This window comes from Equus quagga, chromosome 2 (assembly GCF_021613505.1).
Source record: "Equus quagga isolate Etosha38 chromosome 2, UCLA_HA_Equagga_1.0, whole genome shotgun sequence".
Classification (NCBI taxonomy): Eukaryota; Metazoa; Chordata; class Mammalia; order Perissodactyla; family Equidae; genus Equus; species Equus quagga.
In genome coordinates, this window is record NC_060268.1 from 25,574,514 (window position 1) to 25,601,613 (window position 27,100).

At 45.5% G+C, this 27,100-nt stretch overlaps 1 protein-coding gene across 1 annotated transcript in view; it reads right to left on the reverse strand.

Moving 5' to 3' along the window:
- Positions 1 to 2,183: 2,183 nt before the first annotated feature.
- LOC124235405 (T cell receptor alpha chain MC.7.G5-like) overlaps positions 2,184 to 27,100 on the reverse strand; it is a 474,302-nt gene continuing 449,385 nt past the window's right edge. Inside the window, exons 5-8 of the mRNA XM_046653306.1 lie at positions 6,356 to 6,610; positions 4,766 to 4,810; positions 3,757 to 3,864; positions 2,184 to 2,738 (exon numbers count right to left, since the gene is read on the reverse strand). Coding sequence (XP_046509262.1) covers positions 3,758 to 3,864; positions 4,766 to 4,810; positions 6,356 to 6,610 — 407 coding nt within the window. The 3' untranslated portion in view covers positions 2,184 to 2,738; position 3,757. The remainder of the gene's footprint in view (positions 2,739 to 3,756; positions 3,865 to 4,765; positions 4,811 to 6,355; positions 6,611 to 27,100) is intronic.

Here is a 27,100-nt window from a genome sequence, read left to right on the forward strand (position 1 = left end):
TCCAGGTTTCCTCAGCAGCCTCTTCCCTCCAGGCTGGAAAATCTCTGGTCCCTTACTTCCCCGAGGGGCTCTGCTGCTGTGGCCCAAGGCCAAGCACTGACCCTCCTAATGGTCACTGGAACCCTTCCCCTGGGCCTCCTCACAAGGCCACTTTAATTCCCTCGGACACCCCAGGTGGGCTGGGGCCAGATGTGAGAACAGAGTGGACAAAGATGAGTGGAGTCTCTGCACCACCCCTCAGCACTCCCACTTGCTCCTGGTCTGCCCTCCGACTCGACCCTGCTTGGCTTTAGGCTTAACAGCCTCAGACTTGAGGAAAGGTTCTTGCTGAGATGGAAGCGCCTTTTCAGGCCTTCCTCCCTCCTTGGGTCTGGGTGGATCCCCAGCCGCCGTCACCACATCACCCCATATGTCCTCAGGCAGCCTTAGCGGTCCAGTGACCATGGGCCCTGCCCTCTGAGGGCCCCGGGCTGGCACGACTCCATAGCCTCCCTTGGCCTCCTTTGGTTTGGGCCTCCTTCAAGGTTCTTGGAGGTGTCTGTCTTTGGCCCCTTCACTGCCTTCCAGGGTCCCTGCTCGTGTCCCCTGCCCTCAGCCCCCATGTCCGCTTCAGCCTCAGCATCTTTGCAGGCAACTCTCAGGAACAGACCTGCCTCCCTGGCCACCCATATGTCCCTTGCCTGATCTTTTGTATACAGACCAGAGTAAATCACCAATTTAGGAGAAAAAGAGACTAACTTTCCCTAAGTTTTTAACAGTTGATAAAAGCTTTCTCTATTAACCCTCTCTGGGGCATTTTCATTTATTATGGGGAAGAGAATGCTTTAATTAAAAGAAATTCTCAGTGGTGGCGTCTCTGGCATTGTGTCAGACTAATGAGGATGGAGTTGTGAGTTCTGTGCAGATGGCAGATACCACCTTTGGGAAGGTGGTACCTGTCCTCCGATGTGGAGAGTGACCTACTGTGATGGGATTTCCTCTGAGACCTTTCCCTTTAGTGATCTTTAAAGGGACTCATATTCAGGCTGCAGATGAGGTGGCTCAGAGAGAACTGGGGATCCTGTGACTGCCCTTGGTAGGGCTGGCCAGGAGATGGGCAGTTGTTTTTGGTTCTACAGAGGTCATAGAACCAGAGATGCATGGAGCTGGAGGCAGCCCCCAGTCCTACCTGACATTTTATAGGTGGTGAGTGTGCAGCTCATGGGAGGGAAGGACATGCCTAGGTCACCTATTGAGCTCGTGGCTCCATCCCTGTGAAAAGGAGCCAGAATTGTAGCTGGAAGGATTTGCATATTTCTGGCTGGTGTGGTCAGAGACACACAGGTGAACTGTAGAGGTGTTTGGGGATAGAATGCCCTCCCATCCCTGGGGAATTGGTAAGCAGTGGGCTTCGGTCTTGATTGTGATAATTGTGAGGTGGATGGCTGAGTGGTTTCTGAGGGGTGTTCCCATCGGTGTCCGTGACCCCAGGAAAGGTGCTCAGGCAGCAGGAGGTTCAAGAGAATCCTAGGGTCCCTGGGGAATCCCACCTCCGTCCTATGGGTGAGGACTGGAGACATCTACTCTCCTTGGCCGAGTCCCTGGGCTTGAGGGGAGAGAGCGCATCTCTTCTTTCCTCATCCTCACATCCAGGATGTTGGGAGCAGAAAGGCTGGCTAGGGTCACAATCTTCTCCCCCCTCCCCCACTCTTAGACTGGACGCCTCAAGGGGCTGGGCACTGGTTGGGACTCAGGCAGTGGAGGGGTGGGTGGTCCCCAGCTGTGAAATTGTGGGGCGATGCACAGTTTCAACAGGAATCTAGTCTGAAAGGAAATGTTCCTGAAGGGCCAGAGACTGTGGGTGGCATTTTGGGGACACTTGCTGTGTGGTCCCTGTCTGCCAACTACGGATCATTTCCAACCATGTACAAGGGCCTCCTGCTACGGGTGGCCCAGCAGTGTGGCATGAAAATGGAAGAGCAGGGACCCAAGTTTTTAAGTAGATTTGCCTGGCTCCCAGCACAGCCTTCAGAGTGGAATTTTTCAGAGGTTATTCCGGGAAGAGGTTGACTTAAGCAGCTTGTCGAGTTAGGCTCCCTCAGTGTCATCATGGACAAATGCCTTGGTTTCTTTCTGCCCAGCTAGTGACCAATGGCAAACTGAAAATGACCCCACGAAACCCAGTCAAACAGGAGCACAGTCTCTGCTCTTCCAAATCGCTTTTAATGAAGCCATGGGCAGCAGAATATACAATGTGGTTCACATACACAGCATAGCAGGGCCTAGATAATGAGATAATTTTCCCCACATCTTGGGAAAAAGGGTGATATGTATTTCTTTATGAACACTATTGAAAAAAATATAAACTTCTCACAACATTCTCCTGGAGCTAGAGCTCAAGAGAAACCATGGGGGATCCATCATCCAGTGGGAACAGAGGCGGTCTCTGGGGAGGGGCAGGAGTTCCTCCACAGCCAGGAGAGGCTGCAGCAGCCCCAACCTTTGCTGGGAATGTCAGGCAGTGACAAGCAGCAGTGAGGGAACAGAGGGGGTGGCAGCAGTGTTTGGCAGCTCTTCAGCATCTTGATCACAGATATCCTGTAGGATCCAGTTGGTGGCATTGCCAGTGGGGCCAGAGAGGCGGAGGGAGCCTTTTCCCCCTTGGGGGCAGAGGGTGCGCCTCTTTGCTTAAAGAGGGAAAGGAGGGGTGGCGAGGAGCAAGGAGTGAGGGAGCACTGGGCTCTCACATTCTTGGCGACCTGGGATGAGGAAGAACAAAAATCAGGCTGGTTACAGAGGAGCCCCAGGACGGTTAGGGATGTGATGGAGATACCTCTGTTTGTTCTAGGAGCAAATGGACCCTGGGGTTCTTTTTTTCTTTCTTTTTTTTTTTGAGGAAGATTAGCCCTGAGGTAACATCTGTGTCCAATCCTCCTCTTTTTGTTGAGGAAGACTGCCCCTGAGCTAACATCCGTGCCCATCTTCCTCTACTTTATATGTGGGATGCCTGCCACAGCATGGCTTGCCAAGCGGTGCCATGTCCACACCTGGGATCTGAACTGGTGAACCCTGGGCCGCCGAATTGGAATGTGCGCACTTAACCACTGTGCCACCCAGCCGGCCCCCTGGGTTCTTTTTGATGGTGGTGGAATGGGAGGCATTTGTCAGCAGGATGACCAGGGACACTGGGGGAGAAGGATGTGGAGGCTCCAGCCAGTAATATGAGTATAATATCTTCTTACTTGAGTGTAATGTCTCCTTAATATGAGTATAATATCTTCATATTACACCAGGTAGGACGTAATATGAGTATAACAACTTCTCGCCATATTGGGGGCAGAGGACATGAGGGAAGGAATTGGGGGCCCCTTTAGGTTTTGCAGTGAAAGGGATACAACAGAAGGCTTGGGTTTGAATGAGTCAGGGCCTGAGTCTTTCATCTTCTGCTCATTAGTGTGGGGCCCTTGCTGTTACTTGGCCTGTTTCTTCATTTTCAAAATGAGGATGATAACAACTGTTCTTCATACTTCGAAGGGGAGACATGGCTCAACTGAGGTGACCATTGTTCACTGAGGCGTGTATTGTGTTACACAAATGTTGTAAACCACTGTTATTAACAAGAGGAACTCGTCACAGGGAAAAAAGGAGTTTGGTGGGCCGAGACTCAGGACCGAAAGCAAGATCCTGGGGGGAGGTTTGCTTTCAGAGCTTGGGGACCCACCCCAAGACCTTCACTGCCCCCCACCTTCCCACCCCCTGGCTGAGATGCCTACTCACCTCAGCTGGACCACAGCCGCAGTGTCATGAACAGGTTAAAGCCGACCACTTTCAGGAGGAGGATGCGGAACCCAATCAGTGACAGGTTTTGGAGGTTGAGATCCATATCTGCAAAACGAAGGGGCCAGAGTGGGTTATGGATATACACACTTAGGGTCTGCACAGTCCCCTATGACACACCAGTGGCTTTCCCAAAAGCAGGGTGGGGCAGGTGGGGGTGGGCTTCAGCTCCTCGATCACCTCTCCCTTTGAACTTCTGTGCACATCTCCTCGTAAACATATGTATACATTCCTCCGGGGTCAACGGTATTTCATTTCAAAAGGAAAACCCCTGATATATTTAGTCCTTATTTTATTTCTGAGCCCCTCAGGGGATGGGGATGGGTGGGTGCTCAGAACTTAATGCACGCAATCCCTGGGGTCTGGGCCCCTTGGTGAGAATCTAGTGGCTGAGCCACAAGAGGGATGACTCAGTGAAAATGTCTCAAATGGAAATGAGTATGGGCCCAGAGTAGGTGGTGAGGAGTGGTGGGAATCCTTGAGAGGCAGGATCGCCACCTACATGAGTTCTGCTGCTTTTCTTGAAAGAAGGCAAAGCCCTGGGCTCTGGAGGGAACACGTCCTCAGGACAACTTGGTTCATTTAGAGCTACAGTAAGCCAGTCAGAAATTTTGCAGCTGGGCCACCCAGAAGCTGTCTCTGGCTCTCCTGCCAGTGGAGCAATTGAAAGGAATACAGAGGCCTAGGAGTGAGTCATTGGTCTAGTAAAACCAGAGACTCATTCTTGAAATACTCAGAATGGAAAAGAAAATTAGAGATGGTGAGAGGAACCTGGGGATTCAAGAATGATCCCAGGCAGTTCTGAGCAGGGCTCGAACTGCTGTTCCGTTCCTCATTATTTCATTCCTAGATCCACAAATTCCTTCCCACCTCCCCAGTCCTGTCAGGGTTATTGTGGGTTCATTGCCTCCCCAAACCTGTGCCAAGCTGGGATAGACCCTTCTCTTACCTGTTTCAAAGCCTTTCTCTGTCAACTGGGCATCACAGGAATAGCCTAAAAGGAGAAACAAAGAAATTTTCTTAGAGTCCGAAGCGTGCTGACTTTCCCATGCCAGAGCTCCTAGGAGTTGGGCAGGTGAATGTCTTCAACCTTTCCATGCTTCCTGTGGGAGAGATCTGGAAGGAACTTGTCACATATGGGCACCTGCTGGGGAGAGCTGCTGGCCCTGGCAGGACCAACACTCTGGCTTCTGGGCACCATTTCATGCAGTTGACAAAGACTGGTTGTACAAAGCACATGTTATGTGACCTGAGGCCATAAGGAGCCTGCAGACAGAGACCCTGCCCCGGGGCAGTTCCAGTCTGGAGTCCAATAGAAGCAGTAAGACACACGCAGTGACAAGTGCCATAAGGAGGAGGGATGCTTTCGTGTGTTCCACAAAGGTTTGATCCTTGCACTCCCAATTTGTTCCTTTGTTTCCTCCATCTCAGTAAGTGGCACCATCATTGACTCAGCTGCTCAGGCATAAAATCCAGCCACCTTCCTTGATCTCCTCTTTTCCTTCCCATCCCTGCATGGTTCTACTGTTGAATCTCAAATAGTGTTGGCCACTCAACTCCCCAGCCACCACCCTGGCCAGGCTCCATCATCTCTCTGCTGCAAGAGGTTCCTTTCTGTTTCCTCTCTTGGCTTCTACAATCCATTCTCCACTCAGCAGTCAGAATGTCTTTTAAAAAAGTAAATTAGATGTCATTCCCTGCTTAAAGCCAGTCGAAATCTTCTCACTGTACTAGCATAGTAACTGCCCTCTCATGACCTACGAGGCCCTGTGATCTGCTCTTGCTACTTCTTCCCTCCCATTTCCGACTGTTCTTCTCCCATTGTACTCCTGTCTCAGGCCTCCACAGGGTCCTCTCTCTGCCCTTGGCATGGCTGGTAGCTTCCTATCCTTCAAATCTCAGCTCACATACCATTTCCCCAGAGAGAACTTCCTTGACTTTTGTCCCTAACATGGCCGTTTCCTCAACTCCAAGTGAAAGCACATAGTACAGTCTGAAGTTCTCTAGATTTCTGCTTGCTGATGGATGGCTCCCCCCTCCCCCACCCCACCGGAATGGACCTTCCTCAGGGCAGACCCCTCATCTGACTTGTTTCCTCCTCTACTCTAGCATCTGGCATGTTGTACGTGCACAGTCCATGGCTGTGAATGAATGAATGAGTGACTGAGTGAGGTTAAGAGCTGGGAAAGATATCTGACAGAGAGAGAGAAACAAGGGGAGATATCTTGAAGAAGCACATTATAATGGGGCCTGGAAGAGGAGCAAAGGTCAAACAGCCCTGAGCAGAGGCAGGGAGGGGGGAACAGAGGTAGGTGAGACTAAGGGCCAATGCACTTTCCAGCTGCCTGAGCCTCGTCTGCTTTTTGCCTACGACATTCTGTGGCTTTCGAGGATGGGGGTGCCTGGTGATCAGTAACAAGAAGGGGCTTTGCTGGCAATTGATGAAGCTGAGAGTCAGAGCAGCTTTTAGATACTATTGACTTGGGCCCCGGGCACAACGAGGTCTCTGGAAGTGAGGAGACACCAAGGCTGCACTCACTTGAGCTGGAGTAGAACTTTATCTCGTTGAAGGTGTCATTGCATGTAAAGTCAGATGTCTTGCTCCAGGCCAGCATCCCATTGCTCTTGAAATTCATGACCTCCATGTCCAGCGTAGTACTGTTGAAGAAGAACACTCCTTCTTTTCTGAAATTCCCTTTATCTTCAGAATTAAAATCGGTGAATAGGCAGATGGAAGTATCGCTGGATTTAGGGTTTCTCAGCTGGTATACGGAGGGCTTCGGGTCCGTGATATCTGTGGGCCAAGAGGACCAGGGTTAGGAGATGATAATTTTCCATCTTTCCCCAACCCAGGCCTGAGTCCAGATGCCAGTGATGGGCAAGAGCAGCTGGCAAGTCACATTCTCAGGTTTTAGATGGGAAAGAACATTCTAGAAACCAGCTGCTCACAATGGACTGGGACTGAGGGACAGGCACAAGCCACAAGTCCTGGCCAAGAAGCCAGGTTGTCAGTGAATGCTCTTTGCCGGGCTCTGCCTGCCATTCAAGGAAACCAGAAATGCAAGGCCACTTAATGATAATGATAACTGGTTATTCTTCTACTTAACAGGAACTTCTTCAGAACCTCAGCAGGCCTAATAAACAAAAACATAGATTTGGCAGGCAAAGCAAGCATAGAAAAGTGGCCCAGCCCAGCAAACCATACATCTTGGAATCTGGGGTGGTCTCCCCGACTTAGTCTGGGTATTGACAGGAATTGGAGGTTTATGACAGGCTATCATTAAGTCGGAAAATGGCTCACGTGACCAGGAGATTTCTCTCATCGGTAAAAGTTTTGGATTAACAATCTGAATACCGGCGTCCAAGCCTGGCTCTACCGTTTACGAGGTACAAGGCCTTGAGCAAGCCACACCAGCTCCCTAAGTCTCAGGAATTTCATCTGTGAAATGGCGATATTGCCTTGTCCACCTTCCTAATCAGGATACTTTGAGAAACAAATGAGTTTCTCCATATAAAATTATATTTAATGAACTGTAAAGTACCAAACAAATGTAAGTAATTGTAGCTATTGTGACTACCAGGATATTGCCATGATAATGTGCTACTGAGTAATAGAGTCAGTTTCTACTCTACCCCAGGAAGCAGGAGTTACTGGAGGCTCTTCCTTAGTGCTGAGAATCACTCTTCAGTGTTTCTGTAGGACTTTGTGTTTTTAATGTGACTTTCATTGTTTATTCGTTTAGACCTCCTGCCTTTAGAAGAGGAAGCGGAGGTTTGCTGGGAGGATTAACACATTGGGGCCACCCAGAGAGTTTACAGCGGGGCTGAGAGGAGAGCTTCCTGCCCCTGTGGTTCTCTGCTCCCACAGCTCCTCACCATGCATGCAAGGCTTCTCAGACCAGCCGTGCACCCCACTTGCTGAGCCAGCCAGGGTGACCTTGGCAACGCAGACACTGAGCTGGACCTGAAACCAGGGAAATCAGCCCTTGGCATGGCCTTGAGATGCTGGGTCAAGGCAGAGTCGCCTGCGGGGTGGGGCTGCTCTTGGAACAGCAGAGCTAGGGTGGGTCTATGGTCACATGGGAGGGACATCCAAAGTTCTGGCCCCAAAGGATTCTGTCTGCTCCCCTCCAATCTCCACATACCTGGAGAGCTGACATCATGTGGGTTAAGGTCCTACAGCATAAATAGTTTTTTACTGGGAAGGGAGAGACGGGAAGCCATTTTGTGTCACCCAAATGCCCCAACGGATTTGTTAGTCATCTGTAGGAGTGGGGAGTGTGACATGGCTGCATGTGGAGATGCTGAGAGAATGTGGCCTCAAGAAGAAGGCAAAGGATAAGGTGCCACCAGATGCAGTTTGGCCTTAGAGGGGAACGGGAGTTGCTGTTGGGGCCAGATGCCCAACTTTGAGTCCTGGTTAAACATTTACTCAAGTCCTAGAGCCACTGGGTGCCAGACTGGAGGTCTTGACCACACTGTCCTGTATGATAGTCTTTAGCTACATGTGGCTATTTAAATTAAAACTAACCAAAATTAAATAAAATTAAAAATTCAATTAAAAATTCAAACCTTTTTTTAAGAGCTCAATAGCCACATGTGGCTGCTGGCTACTGTATCAGACACTGCAGATTAATCAAGCATTTCCACTGTCACAGAAAGTTCTATGGGGAAGCGTTGGTCTGGAGAGAGCAATGCCATGGAACACAAGGAAAGGGAAGGGGCTGAGTGTGCGACTTAAAATCCATCTTTAAGTTTGTAAGGGTGACTACCAGTGGCGGGCCAATTGTGGCTCAACTTTGCTAGTGAGAGATCAAAACGAAGTAGCAGTAAATGAAGTCAGAAGACTTGAGGTGATTTTTTAGCCTCTCTCAAGTCTCATTTTTACCAGTTGATACACTTTGGGCTTCCCCATCTGCATTTTTGCTATTGTTTCTCCCACCCAGCTTCCTTGCCTCTGATTTCTGCTCTTGCTCACCCTCTCCCTCTCACCCCACCTCAATCTATTCTTTGAGCTCTTCCTGTGAAGTAGTTGTCTAAAACATGGAGCTGATTGGATCACTTTTTGTTCAAAATAATTCAGGGACTCCTATTGCCTATAGAATGATGCTCAAACTTCCTGGCATGACATCCAGGGGCTGCCATGATGTGGAGAGCTGGGATTTCCTCTCTCAAGTCCTTTATATGCCCTATATGAGTACAGCTGCACCAGGCTCTTCATATTGGCTCCCTGGAATGTAAGCTCTTTCACAACAAAGTCCTGTCTCTGGTTACTGCTGTATCCTTAGTATCTGCCACATAGTAGGTGCTCAAGAAACAATTGTTGAATAAATAAATGGGCTAGTGACTATAGATTTGCAAAATTTCTGCTTATTAGAATTTTTGGTCAAAACAGCTGGGTACTGAACCCTAAACTATTTTTTTTTCTCTGAAAATATGAAATGAGTCACTTTTAATTTGGAGGTCTTTAGGGATCCACTGCTAGAGCCCTGGGAGAAGAGACATCCTCTCCCACCTTAGCAAGATAAACACATGTTACCACTGATGATGTCTTAGAACGTAGCCTTAGAAAGACTGGATCAACTTTTTGATGTGGAACTTCAGCTGTTCTAGATCCTAACCTTTCATTTTAACTTAAAACCAACCACAGAAGGACATGTCCAAATGGTCTAGTGCTTCAGATCCCCAGGGGCGCAGCAGTGATTGAAAGCTTCCTTACCACTAAATCTGTGCTTTGTTGTTAAGTACTAGGAACCCAGAAATGTGACTCTGGGTCCCGCTGAAGCTCCAGTGAGTGTCAGGAAGCAGTGAGCCTGGGCTGACTTACCAGGAGTAATGGAAACTCTGGTTCCTTTGCCAAATTGAAACTGGGAGGCAGCATCTTCATACCACTCTCATTGTCTCCATTTTAAAAACCTTTAGGTGTCTCCTCCTCTGAGGGATGGGGTAACCTCTTTCAGAGCCCTCTGAGGAAGGAGAGGGGAGGTCCCTAGGCCATGAGCCATCCATGGAAAGAGCTGGCCCCTCTCACCTTCACATCTGGTCTGCATTTCTACGTTGGATTCCCAGTTTCCCAAGGCCTGGCCCTGGCCCTAATTGTCTGTATTTTGTTGAAGGCTCTAGCATTCCTTTTCTCTTCTGTCTAAGAAGACATCTTCTTTGTCTTTCTCTCCATCTGACTTTATTATCAGATGTGTTTACTTAGGTCAAAATGTACCTGCCTTGTTCATTCCCAAGATCATGCCTTCTTTCTTGTTGTTCCTTATTCCTGGAAGTCCCCTTCTCTCCTTTCTTTGCCCATAAAGATCTTACCTATCCTTCAGGCTCAATGAATCCTTTCTAGTGCGTGGAACCTTCTCCATCTAGGCCAACTTTCCAGCCAGGACCCTACTCCTCTGAATCTCTAATGTGCCTATTGACAGCATCAATTAGGTAATGCTAAAGTAGTTTTCAGGTAGCTAAATTTACGATAGCTCTGTCCCTTTGGCTGGTTGTTATAGTATTTGGGGACAGGTCAGACATTTATCTTAGCCTTCATACTCAGTCTAACATTTTATAGTGATGGCCACATAGAAGGCATTTAAAAATATCCATTGAATGATTAAAGTCAAATTTTAATGTATTTGATCTAGAGAAACACAGATTTTCAAAACTGATAGTGATGGTTTTTCCCTTCACAGAGCCCTCTGTAAGACAATTAGTTATAACACCCACAGTTAGCCTTATCATAGTAATACTGATATCCCCAGGGAAAGGAATAGTGACACTGGCCCATGGGGTTACAAATGGTGCCACCCAGGGTGACTTACCAGCTATTATGGACACTTGAGTTCCTTTCCCAAATATGAGTTTCCCAGACATTCCTCCGGTACTCACACTGCAGGTGGCACCATTACAGAAACTCACTGGACCTACCTCCTACATCAATAGGAGAAGCGCTGATCTCCCAAGGACAGGAGAATGACACTGTCTAGAGTTAGACTTTCTGCTCTTTCGTGTTGAGACTTTATCTCTGGCGTGTTCAATCCTTTTCCTCTTTCCCCATCCTACTGTAGTGCCCTGGGTTGGATGTTGTGATTTCAATAAACTAAGAATTCAGTAGAGCAAAAAGCCTTGTTCAGGGTAGCAGTATGTTGGATCCTCTTGTGGTAGATCCAGGACTACTTGCTCATCACCTGACTTGTGATCCTTAAGATCCCAGCCTAAGGATGTTTTGGAGCATTGAATAAAGAATGTGAGGATTTTCTGGGGATGAGTGGAAAAAACTGTTTTGGATCCTGCAGAAGCAAATACCTAGTTTTAATTCAGCATCTTGGACAAAGAAGAATTACCCATCAATGTCCACCTTGCCCTACTCTACTTACTTGGCTGGACTCTCAGTCTGGTCCCTGCTCCAAAGATTAACTTGTACCACTGTTGAATCCCACTGCAGGTAAGGTCTGTGCAATAGCCTTCCTGACATTAATCTGCTGGAAAACACCAGGCTCTGAGACCAGCATCCTAAAAGGCTCCCTGGGTCTTTGTTTCTTAGATCTTCTATTTCCCAGGTAAGCTGGTCCCCTGTCCCTTTATAGTAATATAAGCCTTAGTGTTGTAAAGCCTTGATACTAGTAATACTATTTTAGAAAGCTACCATTTATTGATTACTTGCTATATGCTGGGCATTGTCTCATATTACAGTGTGGTTATTGTCATTTTGCTGATGAGAAAGTGGAGATTTTATTAGCAGGAGAGGGTAGAACCAGACTTTTCTCAGATCTGCCAGCCTCCCAAGTCGTGCTATAAACCCCATTCTATCCTGCCTCCATACCTTGTTATTTCACATGGTGTAATTGCCATTCAGATAGGGGTCTCGGCCACTTTTACCCTGGGAGAAGTTCAAAACTCTACCAAACTACAGAGAGGAAGATGCTGGCGCAGGTATCCCCATGCTCATTAGCCAAGCCAGGGAACTTAGCGACCTGCTGCAATAAAAGAGAATTTGTGTTTGCCATTAACTCATCTCTTTCCCTCAAGGACACTTAGCTAATTTCCTGAATGTTCAGATTATCTGGTGCTGATATTATTGGCTTCACTTGAAAGCACCGAGTATCTGGAACTCTTTTCATGTTTCCATAAATTATCCTGCTCAGATTTTCATTAACCCAACTGGCCCTTGGCACTTCTGTCTTTAATATGAGAAATGGGAACATTTTAAGTCAGCAAGAGAGCTTGTAGAAATAGAAAACAAGAGTTTCATAGGTCTGTGAATTTGCCATAAATCATTGCCCGTTTTCTCATCAACAAGCCATCAATTACTTTTGCCCTGGTCGTTTGTGTGGTCATACTCACACGGGTGGATGGCCAGCCTGGTCCCAGCTCCAAAGATCAGCTTACTGTAGCCACCAGATGACACACAATAGGAGGGCACTTTACAAGAACGCTAACTCTGGCAGGGTCCCCCTTGCCAGGGCAGCAATATATTCTGTCCCTGCTTTACAGGCTCCTCCAAATCACACTTTCTCTTTCATGAGAGAAATGGCTGGCCCAATGAGTCCTAATTCCTGAACTTCCTGTGTAATAACGCCGTGGACGTTTCCCTCATAGCCAGCCTTGAGCTGGTCAGGCCTTCCTGGAGGGTGGATGCTTATTTCAATTCCACATGAAAGTGAAGGAGGAAAATTGGAAGAGTCTGGGGAAGATCCAGGGATCAATTGAGAAATGAATCTTTAGGGAAAATTCATAGCACTGACAAGAGATGGAAAACCTTGGGTAGAGCTTAGTCATGGAATGGAGGCCTATGAAAGGCTCTCCTTCTAGAAAGTTGTTCTGTAATTCCTTGAGGGAAGAGAAAGAGAAAGACTAAAATTGCCCTAGGAACATTCACATAAAATTGACAAGGAGGACTGCTTAACTATGAAGGTTGTGAGAATCAGGACTGAGTTACATATGGGGCCCAAGAATCTCTTTCTCTGGAGGGTTCTAAGATTAGGTTTACACCCTTATGGGGAAAAAATTCCTCCAAAGTTTGAGAGTGGTTTAGACAAGTACTTCTTGGTGAGAATTTCACAAAACTGTAGTCCTTCTAAATTGCTCTGGAAAAAAGATTCTAAGCTCAAATAAGTTTGGAAAATTCTATATACTATATTTCAGTCTTGAAGAGTGACAGTGCATATTAGCATTTCAAATAAGGCTCTGAGAAGTCTTGTAGTAAAGAAATCCAGAGCTTCTCAAACTTATTTGATTCAATAATCTTTTTTTTCTTAAAACACCCATTGGAACCTATGCAGGTTTAGATATATATTCCTGGGAAGTCCCTTCTCTAGTGCCAAGAATTTAAAATTCTGTCCTAAATTTTAGCCTAATTTTATCCTTCAGTTTTCTGTGTTCTGAATGTATTTTTTCTCCTACCTGTCCTTGTGGACACAATTAGGGGCCCCACTAATGCTGATTATTTCTTTCTAATCATCATGAAACAGCTTCATTCTATTTGGGCAATTGCTGAACACATGGTCAGCTGTATAGCAAATTCTCCCACCACTGCCAGGAATAGCTCTGGGGCAGATAATGGAGGCAGTCAGCATGCAGGAACCACATCATCCCAACGCTTTGCAGGATTTACCTTTGAGAAACAATGGCAACTTTAAAAGCCTTTCCCAAATGTGAATTTATTGGTTTTCCTTCCACACTGCTTCCTACGCACCCTGGAGCTGTGTACGTCAAAGAAGATTCTAGTCCTAATGGAGAAAAGTTTCTTGGGTGGTCTGTCAAATGGAGACATAGACCTCACGTATTTATTATCAGACCTCTTTCCTTTTTGCTGCTAAAAACCCATTTGTGCTGATTTCCTATCCCAGGTATTGTAGTTCTTATGCCTCTACACTCTGGTTCTTGAGAAATATGATGGGTTTCAGGCTTTCTAAATGCAGCCTGAGCTGACCATGGCAGGGAAGAAATTTGGTGAAGTGCACAATAGATAAATACAAAGAACGTCTTCCCCGGAGAGATGGGTTTTCTCCCACCCACGCACATTTGGATGGATTCTAATCTCCCTGTTTTGAAGTCTAACAACTCTCTCTGTTGGAGAACACTTGCTACTGTCTAAACCAATATGTTCTAAACAGTTACTACCCCTCTACTCAAGCCTTCTCTGACCCTCCTAGCCAGAAGGCATTTTTTCAACAACCGTTTGTTCAGTGACACCTGTGTGCCAGACATTGTGCTCGGCTGTGGAGATGTAAGGATGGAGGAGAGAAGGTCCTGGCCTCACAGAGCTTATGGTGCAGTGTAGGATGCATGTAAGTACCAGGCAACTAGAAGAGGTAGGGCTCGTCATCCTTTCCGCTCCCATCGCAACTTGTCTGAACCTCCACTACAACATGGTGACACTGGGTGTAACTGTCTGTTTATAGGGATGTTTACCCACTGCGAGATCCTGGATGGCAGAGAATTGGCATTTTTCTTTCTTTCTTCCTCCCTCTGTCTCTCCCTCCTTTCCTTCCTTACATCTAGCATAGTGCTTAGAAGGTAATAGTTGCTTAGTAAATATTTGTTTAATGCAAAAGTCCTCTAAATATTTTAATTCATTTTTAATGCAGTCCTGCTCTCTATCTTCTTTTATTAGGACTCTTTCAGTTCTGTATGGTTCCATTCTCTAAAGTTTTTATTGTTTTAGTGCATTATTTAGGCTTTAAGTTCTTCCCTTATCTCTTGATTAGACGGGAGTTTACTGAGAGTTTGTCCAATGCCCAGGGTCTTTGGGAAGTTTAATTCATCACCTTTCCTGAAAACCAGATGGTAACAAAAATAAATGTTTTGGCATAATCAGTCACAATTTCTTTTCTGATAAACATCTTAGTCTCAAAGGAATCTAGAAAGAGCAAAAGAGTCTGTCTCTGTAATGATGAAAAGGCCATTTCCCATTGGCAGTTATTACCACTAGAAAACAAACCACTATTGAGCCAGTGGCTGGGAATTCAAATTTCAAAACATTCAAACCTCATGAAGAAACATGAGAAATTAGCTCAGGAAGTGCAGATTCATCATCTAAGAAAGCAGAGTGGGGACTTTCTGTGTCTTTGGCTAGAGTCGCAGGTCAGGCACTTACTTGGATGCACTCGGAGTCTTGTTCCGCTCCCGAAAGTGAGTGCTCTGCTGCCTGTGTTCACACCCTGGTACAACGCAGTACAAATACTGCCCTCTGTGCCCGGGGCGGCTGCCCGGCCCCCTCACACGTTTGGGAACAGAGCTTTTAAACAGCCTGTTCTATGGTTTTCATGATAAATTTTCTCTCTCTGGGTCACTTCATGCCCAGTAAACAGTCCCCCTAGGTTTCTCCTTCCCTCCCTGCCATACCTGCATCCTGCCAGCCCAAATCAATGACTTGACTCATCTCTTCAGAAAGGCAGAGTCCTATGCCAAGGCTGCTATGGGCACCATGGCAAGAAGGCTCAGTATAGGCAAACCAAGGACCACACAGGTGGCCTTCGAGGTCTGGGGTCTTCCTTCACAGACTGCAGGAGGGATGGTGGTAGCAGTACAGTTGCATGGTTAACAATAAGGCCCTAGAGTCAAACAGATTAGAGTTAAACTCTGTCATTCCTAGCTGTCTGATCTTGGGAAAGTTACTTGCCCCAAGCCTCTGTTTCCTCATCTGTAAAATGGGAAGCTACCTAATATTAGGACGGAGGTGAGCAGTGAATGAGAACTCAGGTGAAGGACAGAGTCTAGTCACTGGTCCATGTCAGGCATTCAGTAAATAGTAGCTAATAATATGATGATTCCAAGCAATGCTTTACACTAAGGGAAAGGGATGAGGCTTCCTGCAGCCAGAGGAGAGCCGTCCCCGCCCTGAGACCCCCTCAAGCACCCCTGCATGACTCAGCACCCTGGCTGGGATGCTCTCACTGGGACAGCCATCTCGTGGATCCAAGTGGAGGTGGTGAGAAAGAGTCTCAGCCATCGGCTTGAGGGGAAGGGCACACTCCTTTGCTGCCAAGAAGAAAGTCCTGCTTCAGGAACCTAACCAAGAGTGACGTCTTTTTTCTCAAAACTTGGGGACTTGTCCTCTGATAGCACTGTGCAAAACCCTTGTCCAGCACAGCCCCAATCATTTCATCGGACCCAACACACTAAGTTATTTCCAGACAACATGAATTCCTTTCACGACGGAGCGGACCACATCACAGTCTCCCTCATTATTGCATATCTTTCCAAAATATATTCTCTGTCTACAAAATATCCCTTGATCATTTCTATAATACTCACATGGATGAACAACAAGCCTGGTCCCTCTTCCAAATGTAAGGCCGTAGCTTCCTCCTAATCCACACAGTGAGGAAAGCCTTTGATAAAACCTGTCTCATGTGACCTCTACCGATTGCCCTGGTGGTTTTGGGGCAACAATCCAGGGAAACACTGGCTGATGCTCTTGGAGTTGTGGGAAATCTCCCACAGCTGTCCTTGAGCCCCTGAGCCTTGGCGTTGAGGGGTGAGAGGCAGTGATGGGAGCCAGGGGTTGGGGACTCACCCCCTTGGCCCAGAAGAGAACACACGTTCCTGTCAGCAGAGCAGTTGGGCAGCAACTCCCCAGTGCCACCACCACCAACCTGCCTGCTTGGGTAACGCCAAGGGTCTGACTCCATCCTCTTTTGTCAGATACAAGGGGCTTCTGAAAGGGCTGGGAGGATGAAGGGCAGAGATTTGATGTTACATTGTGCTAAAGCCATCCTGACCTCCTTTCCTTGAAGCTCTCCTGTTCTGTCTTTACCTTTCTTTAGCTCTTTGAAGCCGCCTGTTCCCAGCCTTCTTCCTGCCTGAGTCCCAGGGGTTGGTTTGGTGCCTGCATATCCCTGTCTGAGGCCAGAATCCAGGCAGGATTCAGGCCCTTCCTGAGATTGGTGCATTTGTCCTTCCCTCTTTACTGCCCAGAAATAGGCCAGGGCACCCAAAGCTCTCTGATTCTTTTATTTCTAATTCTCTTGAATCAGACAGGGCCCTGCTTTTACAAAAGCCTAGGACAGAGAAAAAAGTCACAACAGTTTCCATAAAATTTTGGAAAGATGGGAGGAACCGGAGATCACGACCCCTACTGCAGCGATGCAGAAGGTGAAGCTCACAGAAGTCATGGCCTGCGTCACGGTCTTGAGCTGAGCTGGGAACTTAGTCCTCAGTTCCTTGGCCCGTGTGTGCTGCTAGCCCTCAGCTTACTTCACACTGGGCTCGAGGGCCACGTTAGCAAAGAGCTGTGTGGCTGTGCCAAGCTCAGGGTGGAAGTGGGGCTGGAGCCCTGACACTGCCCTGCACTACCTGCCCAGCATGGCCTTGGACAGATGCTTAGACCCTGGACCTCTGGCTCCCCCAGCAGCAGAAGCAAATGCTCCCAAGGTCCCTTCTAGCTCTCATTTCTCCTTCCAGCCTTTACGGTTGTGGTCCTCTGCTCAGTTTGAAACCCAGCCTCAGGGAAGAGTAGGGGCAGCTTTTCACAGAGGGCAGGAGTGTGGTCAGTAGAGACGCTGAGAGAAGGGAAGGGTGGAAGAAACAAGGGACAGGCAAAGATTTGGGAGAGTGACCTTCTAAGAACCTTAGGTGTGGCATTGATGAATGACATGTCCTCTCCTTCCGGTGGAAATAAGAAGTTGTCCAGCACCAGGGATAGGAACGGGGTGGGGAGGGATGGAGGAAGAGGGGGGGAGGGTCATTGTACAGAAGGGTCCCTGCTCACTTACTTGGTATGACCACCACCTGGGTCCCCTTCCCAAAAGTGAATGTTCCATAGTCACACTCTGGCTAAGTGCATTACAAAAACGTCCTGACTTTGCCCACCCTCTCATGGAGGACACACACCCTTCACTTTAAAAGCTAGGAACTGGAAAGGCTGATCCTATCATTTTCCCTATAATGGGTGCTATGAGGACTTGAAGGAGCCTCCCTAATGGGCATAACAGCACCAGCCCCCAATGCTACCCATTGGCCTCCATTTTCCTGATCACAGCTATCAACAAACATAGCCTCTGACTATTGCTCTTCTGGGAGAAACAGAGTCTTTACAAAACTTTGTGAAAAACCTACCTCCTACATAGGCTGGGTGGGTGTGAGTGTTTCTAAAGATACCAGGCAGCAGGCGGGCATTTTCCCATCTCTGCTGCCACGCCTGAGAAGAAGGCACCATTTTCTTGGGGACAAAAGCAAAAACGTATTTTTCATTTTGCCAGAATGAGTAGGAGCAAGAGCATTTCTAGCACGTCGTGCTGGGGCACACGCTAAAAACATGCCTCGGCGTGACTCAGAGTCACCGTGTCCTTTCTGGGGCTGAGCGAGAGTTCTGGTGACTCACACCTGACTCATTCCTGTTCCTCACCTCACTCAAGGATGCTTACTGCCCAGGGGGTCTTCTGTCCTCAGGAAAGTCAAACATCTCAGCAGTCTACCTGGGGAAAATACAGACAAATCCTTTTCCAGAAACTCAGGGGTGGAATTGTGCTTGATCTCTGCCAGGGAATACGGACTGCTCATCGTCACCGCTCCCTGTCTCCAGCCTGCAGGTCTCCCTGCTGGGTGCCAGGTCCTGGGCATGACCACACACAGCACCCATCTTGGCACATTCATATATAAATTGTTACTAGACTTTTAATATATGAGTGTTTTGTTTTTCTGTTAAGGCTGAAAGTTCTTGAGAGCAGGGGTCATATGTTACGCTTCTTTTTTTTTGTTCAAACCAACTATGGCCCTTGGCTTATTGATGATACTCAATAATCACTTACGAGTTGAACTGACTTTTACTGTGCGTGATTATTGGGACAAGGAGGCCAGTTTTGGGAGAGATTGGGGGCTAAGTATACTTTGGGTAAATGTAAGCTGCAAATTTTAAGTGCCTGGGCAAAGAAAAACCAAGAAATCTTTTCTAAGAGAGACAATCAGGAGGCAGTGTAAAATCAAAACATTGTGAGGTTCATATTGACCCTCAGCAGAGAGGTAGCAACTGAATGAACAAGTAAGGTACTTGACTCTAAAGGAAACTCAAACACTTTTCTCCTGTTGTCTTGACATTGATTCTCCTTAAAGGGCAAAAAGAATAATATGGCAGAAAATATATATTCCAAGTTAGCAGCATTGTTATGACCAATAATAACAAAATAGTAATAACAATAATATTCTATTATAGACCAGGCTAAATGCTACATATATAAATCTAAATCCAATATTGGAGGTAGGGCTACACATTTCTGAAGATCTTACTTACTTGGGCTGATCAAAAGTTGGGTGCCAGTTCCAAAGACAAGTTTATAGCCTGTGTTCACACACTGACATAACTCTATACAAAATGGTACCCTGTAACTGGGCCATAGCCTGGGATTCCTAAGTCACACCTGAGGTAGTTACTAAGCGTGTTCTTGTGTCCATGTGCATACAGCAAAGGAGGAGGAAGCATATAATTTTTCAGTTTAGACTTCATTTTCCCAAGATGACAAGAAATAAGGCAGAACCCAATAGGAGATCCTGCTTTATATACAGTGGATTATATAAAAAATGCCATGAATATTCAAGTTAAAAAAGTCATTCATATAATTACAGAGTTTCAGTTCTAAACAGGACCTACAGTAGTTATATCCATCCACACTTAGTAAGTGTTCGGTATATGTTTCCTGCATGAATGATGCTCCTGGATACTATCTAATGCAATGTTATCATTGCCAACTTATCTTCTCGTTTAAATAGCAGACAAAACCATGCAAAAAAAAAAAAAAAAAAAAAAAGAATGAAAACAGATGTCCCTTAACTGTAATACAAATTAGGTTATTTCACAGAACTTACTTGCTTCAACAAATAGTCTTGTTCCTGTCCCAAAGACAACTTTGAAGCCTCCAGTATTTCCCACAGTGATTTGTGCTTTCACAAAATAGGCCATTTCCTCCTCCTTCAATTTTTAGACCACAGCTGGAGAGCAGGTCCAGGGAGCTGATGGGAAGATGCTAATAATAAGGAGGACTTTTTTATACTCCCCTAGAAAATCCCATTTGTCTTTTTCCTGTTCATGAACATATCTCACGCCTCCTACTCACTAGAAGGTAAGTTCACCAAGCAGTAGTCACTGTTCTGTGAGATCCGGGGACCAGGATCCCCAGGTTTTAGTCCCAGCTCTAGTTCTCACTGACTTCATGATATTGAAGAATTCAACCAACATCCTTGGGTCTTATTTTCCTTATTGGAAAAATAAAGAAGTCTGAATTCGATGATTTCTAAGCTCTCTTTCAGAGCTAAAGTTCTATGATCTGGCCATGTCCAAAGTGCCCTCAACATTGCATTTTTCTGTAACTCACAAATGAGTTAGGCAATTGCAGATCAGTTACTCTGGTGACTGGTCTACCCGGGGAAAATACAGACATAGGGAGGGAAAGGGAGAGTCAGAACCACCACAGGGTGGCTGCTGCCAGCTCCTCTCTTTCCTCTCCATTGCTCCCAGTAGCCCTTATACTTTTTGTTTCTTCATTAAAGGTGGAAGAGGATCCTTTGGACATTCAAGTCAAGATTTCCCAAAGCTCCGTCTCTACATCATGGCAGTATCTAAGAATAGAAAAGATAAATTCCACGTATTTCCTTCCTCATTGTGATTGGCATCATCTCTCATTTCTAAGTGAGCCCTGGCACAGGGTCTGTGATATAATGTAGGTGAAAGAGCAAGGCTTTGAGATCATGCAGGAAGATCCTCATTTGAATTTAGACCCTTCTAGTCACTCACCCAGGATCTTGGGCAATTACTTCTCTGAGCCTCAGTTTCCTCTTCTGTGAAATAGCAATACTGCTCTCTGCCCCACAGAGCTGTTTGAGAATAAGCAATACCATACATCATGCACCTAGCATTGTACTCACACATCATAGGCGCTGAGAAGGCGGTTATTATTTCTAGGTTAAGTTAGATTATTGATTAACAAGGTTATTTCCTTAGGGTTATAGAATTTGTTTATGAAATAGCCATGAGTCTGTACTCTAGAGTCATGTAAACTCTAGGGTGGCATAGGAGTGAAATCACAGAACCACAGATTTTGAGTGCTTTGGCCCTCTCGGCTCACACTGGAGGAGTCTGAGGCACAGAGAGGGGCAATGACTTGTTCAATGTCACACTGCTATCTGGGGCCAAGTCAAATCTAGAACTCTAGACTGAAACCAGAAGACCTGGCTCCTTTTTCTGCACTTCACTGACTCTTCATGAACAATGTTTAGTGTCCAAGGGACACAGTCTCTGGAGTGAACTGGGTATGGCTCACTTGGGGCACGGATAAAATGACCTTGAATATCCTCCCGCCAGTTTGTCTCTGAGTCAATGGCAGCGGAAGTAGAAAGGATCTATTAGATCATGGCCATGCAATTTTCTGCTCTTCTAGCTTTTTCCCTCTATCAGGCTCCATTTAGCTCAATTCTAGTGCTAAAAACTCTGATATTAGACAGAGCTTCTGTTAGCCTCATCTGTTGGGAAAAGTTTGCTAAATTCCACCCCAAAGAAAATATGCTTATATAGTCTTTGAATACTTTGACTAATTTATCTGGGTGCCACAATTCTTAATACTTCAGCACTAGATTGTAGTTAATTCTAAATAAGATACAAATGACAGCAGCCGGCCTGGTTGCATAGTGGTTAAGTTCACACTCTCCGCTTCAGCGGCCCAGCGTTCGCAGATTTGGATCCCAGGTGCTGACCTACACACCGCTCATCAAGCCATGCTGTGGCCATGCTGTATATGTGTCCCACATACAAAATAGAGGAATATTGGCATAGATGTCAGCTCAGTGACAATCTTCCTCAAGTAAAAAGAGGAAGATTGGCAAGAGATGTTAGCTCAGGACCAATCTTCCTCACCAAAAAAACAAACAAAAAAACATACAAAAATTACATCTCTATTTCTCCCATTCACCGTCACCAGAATATATTTTGTAACTACCATCAACTCTCACACTTACTCAGCTCCACTTTTAGCCAGGTGCCTGTCCCGAAGATGAATTTGTTTCCTCCTTCCCATGAGTCCCACAGTGTCTGATGCCTCACAATAAAGTCCCTTCTGTCACTTCACCCCTTTTCCTGGCTTACTCTAAGGAGTTAGAAAACACTCAAGATTTAAGATAGCTTTCCGACTTATTCATATGAGAAAAAATCTCCCTTTATCCCAAATGGAATAAATCCATAGGCTGCTGGTGCTAGGAGGCCAGAGGTCATCCAGACCTACTTTCCCATTTACAGATGAGAAAACTGAGGCCCAGAGGCAAGAGATCTGCTCTAAGTTACACTGCTAGTTGGTAGCAGAGACCAAAACATGGGTCTAGGGCCAGCCTGGTGGCGCAGCGGTTGAGGTCGCATGTTCTGCTTCTCGGCGGCCCAGGGTTTGCCGGTTCGGATCCCAGGTGTGGACATGGCACTGCTTGGCAAAAGCCATGCTGTGGTAGGCGTCCCACATATAAAGTAGAGGAAGATGGGCACGGATGTTAGCTCAGGGCCAGTCTTCCTCAGCAAAAAGAGGGGGATTGGCAGTTGTTAGTTCAGGGCTAATCTTCCTCAAAAAACAAACAAACAAACAACAACAAAGAAACCAAAAAAAACACCATGGGTCTTTTTGATCCTCAAACCTCATGTTTTTCCCTCACCACATACTGAAGGTAGTGGGTCATTTGCTTTATTCTCTTCTTCCCTTTGGTCTGAAAACTTGATTTCTTCGGGTGTTTGATTTCAATTAAACAAGCATTTATCAGGCACTTGCTTTGTAAAAGGCCCATATTAGACACTTCATGGGATATAAGAAGAGTCTCCGCTGTCAAGGATCTTTCAGTTTTAATAAGCAGAGCTTCTCAGTCATGAAAGATTTCTGGAGCTGTGTGTGTCACAGGTTGTCCAAGATCCCACAGCTAAGTTCAGGATATAGAGGGTACCAGGGGTGGGAGGGACGCCTGGGGAGAGACTGCAGTCCAGGCTTTAAACAGGAAGCCAGGCTATTTCTGAAGAAACCAGGTTTGTCCTAATCATCTAGGCAATCGTCTTTACTCCATTCTGACCTAGGGACTTAATTCTACTCTTATTTCCAACTCTTCTGTTGGCTATTTTTATTTTTAGAAGTCCTCCATGAAGGCTCAACCTTAAATTTATAGATCAACTAATAACACAAGGATGATGCATCCACAAGGCTAAAACACAGTAAGTACCTGTAGAAGCCTTAAACCAGATAAGGGGAAAATAAGGGCGAGATGGGGTCACCATTTACCTGGAGAGACTAGAAGCATGGTCCCCTTTCCAAAGGTGAGTTGGTTGTATCCTGTATTCACACTATAGTAAATGCCCATACACAAATGGCCTGCAGTGTTGGGCTTTTCAACCTCTGATCTACTGAGGGAAGGGGAAGGGAAATCATCGTTTATGGAGAACCTGTTTCATGCCAAGCAGGTCAATAATCTACATGTATTATTCAGGCCACAGCTGCGCAATGAGCTTAGATATTATCCATATCTTACAGATAAAGAACAAATGATCTGAGGCTAAGCAGGTTGAAGCAGAACTGCTACCAAAGGCATAAATAGCCTGGATGCACGAGACTTTTTAGTAAAGACACATAAATCTTAGAGGAGCTACAAGAGAAGAACCCCCTTCCCTGTTTGTACTAGAGTGAGACTGCAGCTGTGTTGGGGTTAATTCTTTTGCCAGAACCAGACATCAGAACTCTAGTAAGAGTGATCCCCCAAACTCCAGCTCATCCTCCATTACACGATCATTTCTCGAGACAAGAAGACATTTTATCCTTAATCTTTCCATTATTTCTCCAATATTCCACTTACCAGGCCTGACCAGCACTCTAGTCCCACTCCCGAAGATCCATTTATAGCCTCCATCCTTCCCACAGTGTTTCCTAGTCAGCCAAAAACACCCACAAGTCCACACAGCCTTTTCATACCCAAGACAGGAAGGATATGGCCCTTTCTCTTACAAAGGGGCTACATCTTAACTTTCTTTTTACATTCCACATAACTCACAGGCCATTTGACTCAAATTTGGGCATTTATTGTGCAGCACTTAAAACGAGGTCTCTGTCTACCTGCATCTCTAGGTCTATCACCATCAAACTCATGATTTGCAACTCTATGTATCCAACCGTCCTTCTTTTGTCTCCACTACAGTTATCACAGAGTTTGAGATTCCTGCATAGTGTCTCTCCTAATTTTAAATTCAATCAGTCTGAAACTTCATGGAATAGCATCCAGATCACTATGAGTGACAGCTTCCTGCTCCCCCTAGTCAACTCATTTTGCAAACTCAGCGGCTCGGTGGTAGCCTTGTTAGTTACTGGAGTGGCAACCTTCTTACTTACTCCTGCTCTACCCCCAAAGCTAGGTGTCCCTCTGATTAAAGGACACTCAGTCTGCTTCAGGTCTGGTAAAAAACACCACTTGTCTTCTTTTTAGTTCTTATCCTTTGCAGATCTACAGTTTTCTATTGACATCATAGGTAATGACTTTGCTTTCTTTTCTATTAAGAAAGAACATGACTTGGATGGAACTATACTATTAGAATGTTAAAGGATAGATGAGGGATCCTTCTACGATCTCTTTATTTAAATATCCTGGAAATAGCCAAAAAAGACCTATTATAACCTTGTGTGATCCTAATGTTACAATCTGAGAGGAGACAACATAAGGAAGGAGAAATACTTGGGAATTTAGACTTACTTGGGGTGACTTGGAGCTTTGTTCCAGTTCCGAAGACAAGATTTTGGCTACCCCCAAATTCACACTGTAATGTAGGCCTTTACAAAATGGCATCCTTTCTCCTGCCATTTTCATTTGGGTAGCATTCAAGTCACTGTACTTCAGTAAAAGAGAGAGTGGTTTTTAACAACGCCTATGGCTATAGATTCACATATAAACAGCTATTTTACTAAGATCCTACATATATTGAAATAATTATATTACCACTCCTAGCCTTTTCTTTTTGTTCTGAAGACAAATAACATCTTACACGTGTATAGTATTCAACAATTTATAAAATACTTTACATATATTAGTTTATTTTATCTTTAAAGTAACCTATGAGGTGATATTAAACATTTTCTTTTTACAGATGAAGAAATTGTGGCCCAGATGCACTAATCAAGCCAGTCTTGGAGGAACTGGAAGTATTCAGCCAAACTTTCTGCCTTTTTCTTTAGGATCAGCTCTCTGACCGGGCTGTTTCAGTCTGTTATTTTTGGCTCATCCACATGCCTATTTTTCTCCACAACTAGATTCTTTTATCCTCTGTACCATTACTTTAACATTTCTTTCTACATCAGAATGCACTTAAGTCTGCATAAACCATTAACTTCTTGACACTTGGGCCCTACAAATACTGTAGTAAGTTCAATGGGCCTCAGTAGCCACATTAAGCCTCCGACTTTAGTGACATATTGTCTGCTTACTGGGTTTTACTGATAATCTTGTCCCACTCCCAAAGATGAATGTGTTATAAATCACAGCACGGTGCTGCCTGACAATAGTGCTCCAGCTACCTTGATAACAGATTAATGTGATTAGCATGCATCTATCCTCCCTCCTAGGAGCTCTGGCTGGGATTCCCCCTCTTTTATTACTGGAATAAAGACTAAGCCATGGAATTAAGCCTGTGAAATCTCATTTCAGGGCATAATAGTAGTGATGTAGCGGAAAGCCTGGGAAGAGTCCAAGTGATATTCTCTAGACAATTCTGACGGAGACAACTGTCAAGACAACTCTCTAGACAACACTTACATTCTTCAAAAAGATTTGCGAAATTTCACCAAGTAATCTTGTTTTACTAGCCAAAAGATATCAGCTCTGATCCTCATTTTTACTTAGGAATCAATACTTGTATACAATCTCATTTTACCAGTGTTTTTCAAATTGCTCTTATCACTGTAGGTAATCTTTCTTTCTTTTATCACTTTAATGTATTTTAAAAAATTTTGTGAGCATGGAGTGGAACATGGGATATAGTTGGAGTATTTGGGATGGGGGACAGCATCCATCTTTTTCATTTTGTTTTAGTGGCTTTCATCACTAAACCCCAATACTTCTTGAGTTAAGGAATGAGGACACATTTAGTCACCTGTGCAATATAAGGCTGCAGGATAAGTATAGGCATTATAATCAATAATAACCAGGTACTTACTAGGACTCACTGATACGCTGGTTCCTTTCCCAAAGATCAATGCATTTCCTCCCTGATAGGCACAGTGAAATGAGCCCCTGCAAATACTTCACGCACTTGCCCACTCACTTTACCTTGTATATCATTGTAAACATTGGAAACTTGTATTCTGTCCTTGCCCTTGGCAAAGAACTCAATGAGCTTTTGGTGTTTGGGTATGCAATGACAAAGCTCCGTTACTTTGTGAGAAGGAGGGTAGATGGTGGTAGGTCCTCCACTCACTCAATAACTGTTCACTGAACACCTCCACGTGCAAGGCACTGTGCTAGGCACTGGGGATAAGGTGGAGAGCTGTTTGGACACTGTCCCTGTCCCATGGTGCTTACAGTCTAGGGAGAGGCACACATAAACAAATACACAGATAATACAATGTCAAGTGATGAAAGTGCATGAATAAAATCAGGCTGGATATTGGGACAGAGAACACCCAGGTGGTAGCTGTTTTTGGTGGCTTGTTAGATTGGTTGGGCAGGAAAGGGCTCTCTGAGAAGGTGATGTCTTAAGTGGGGTCCAGGCATTGAGAAATTAATCATTGCTTCTATTTACAGATAAGCAAATTGAAGGCCTGAAGGATCAAAGCCTGGCTCCAAATCGCACAGTGTCAACCACAGACATGGACACTTAGATCATGCCTTCTCCCTGCTGAAATACTACATCTAGTTCTACCATGTAAATTCCTGGTCAGAAAAGATAATGTGAAACAGAGGGTTTTCCCAAGTGGCTTTGGGATGTTATCTGGGTAGTTGGAAACTGTGGAACTGGCTGTTAAGGGCATCAAGGTTATAAGAGGATGCCAACTGGAAGAGAAGGTGCTGGCATCTCAGAATAAGTTTTTCTGATGGAGCTGGCCACTGAGATGAAGAGACCTCTTCCATCCTCCTTCCCTATTAAGTTGGCAAATGATGCAAACTGTTACCTAGCAAAATGAGGCCTTATAATTAGGATGGAGTGGGCTTGGAGGGTGCTCTGCGCCCCATTAAATCTGAATAAATTGAGAACATTTGGCAGTCTACTTAGATTTCCAAAAAAGCTTGTTACATGTCTCAATAACTAATCAAGTCCAGAATTCATAGCAATACTTACTAAGATTCACCTTTAAGATGGTCCCCC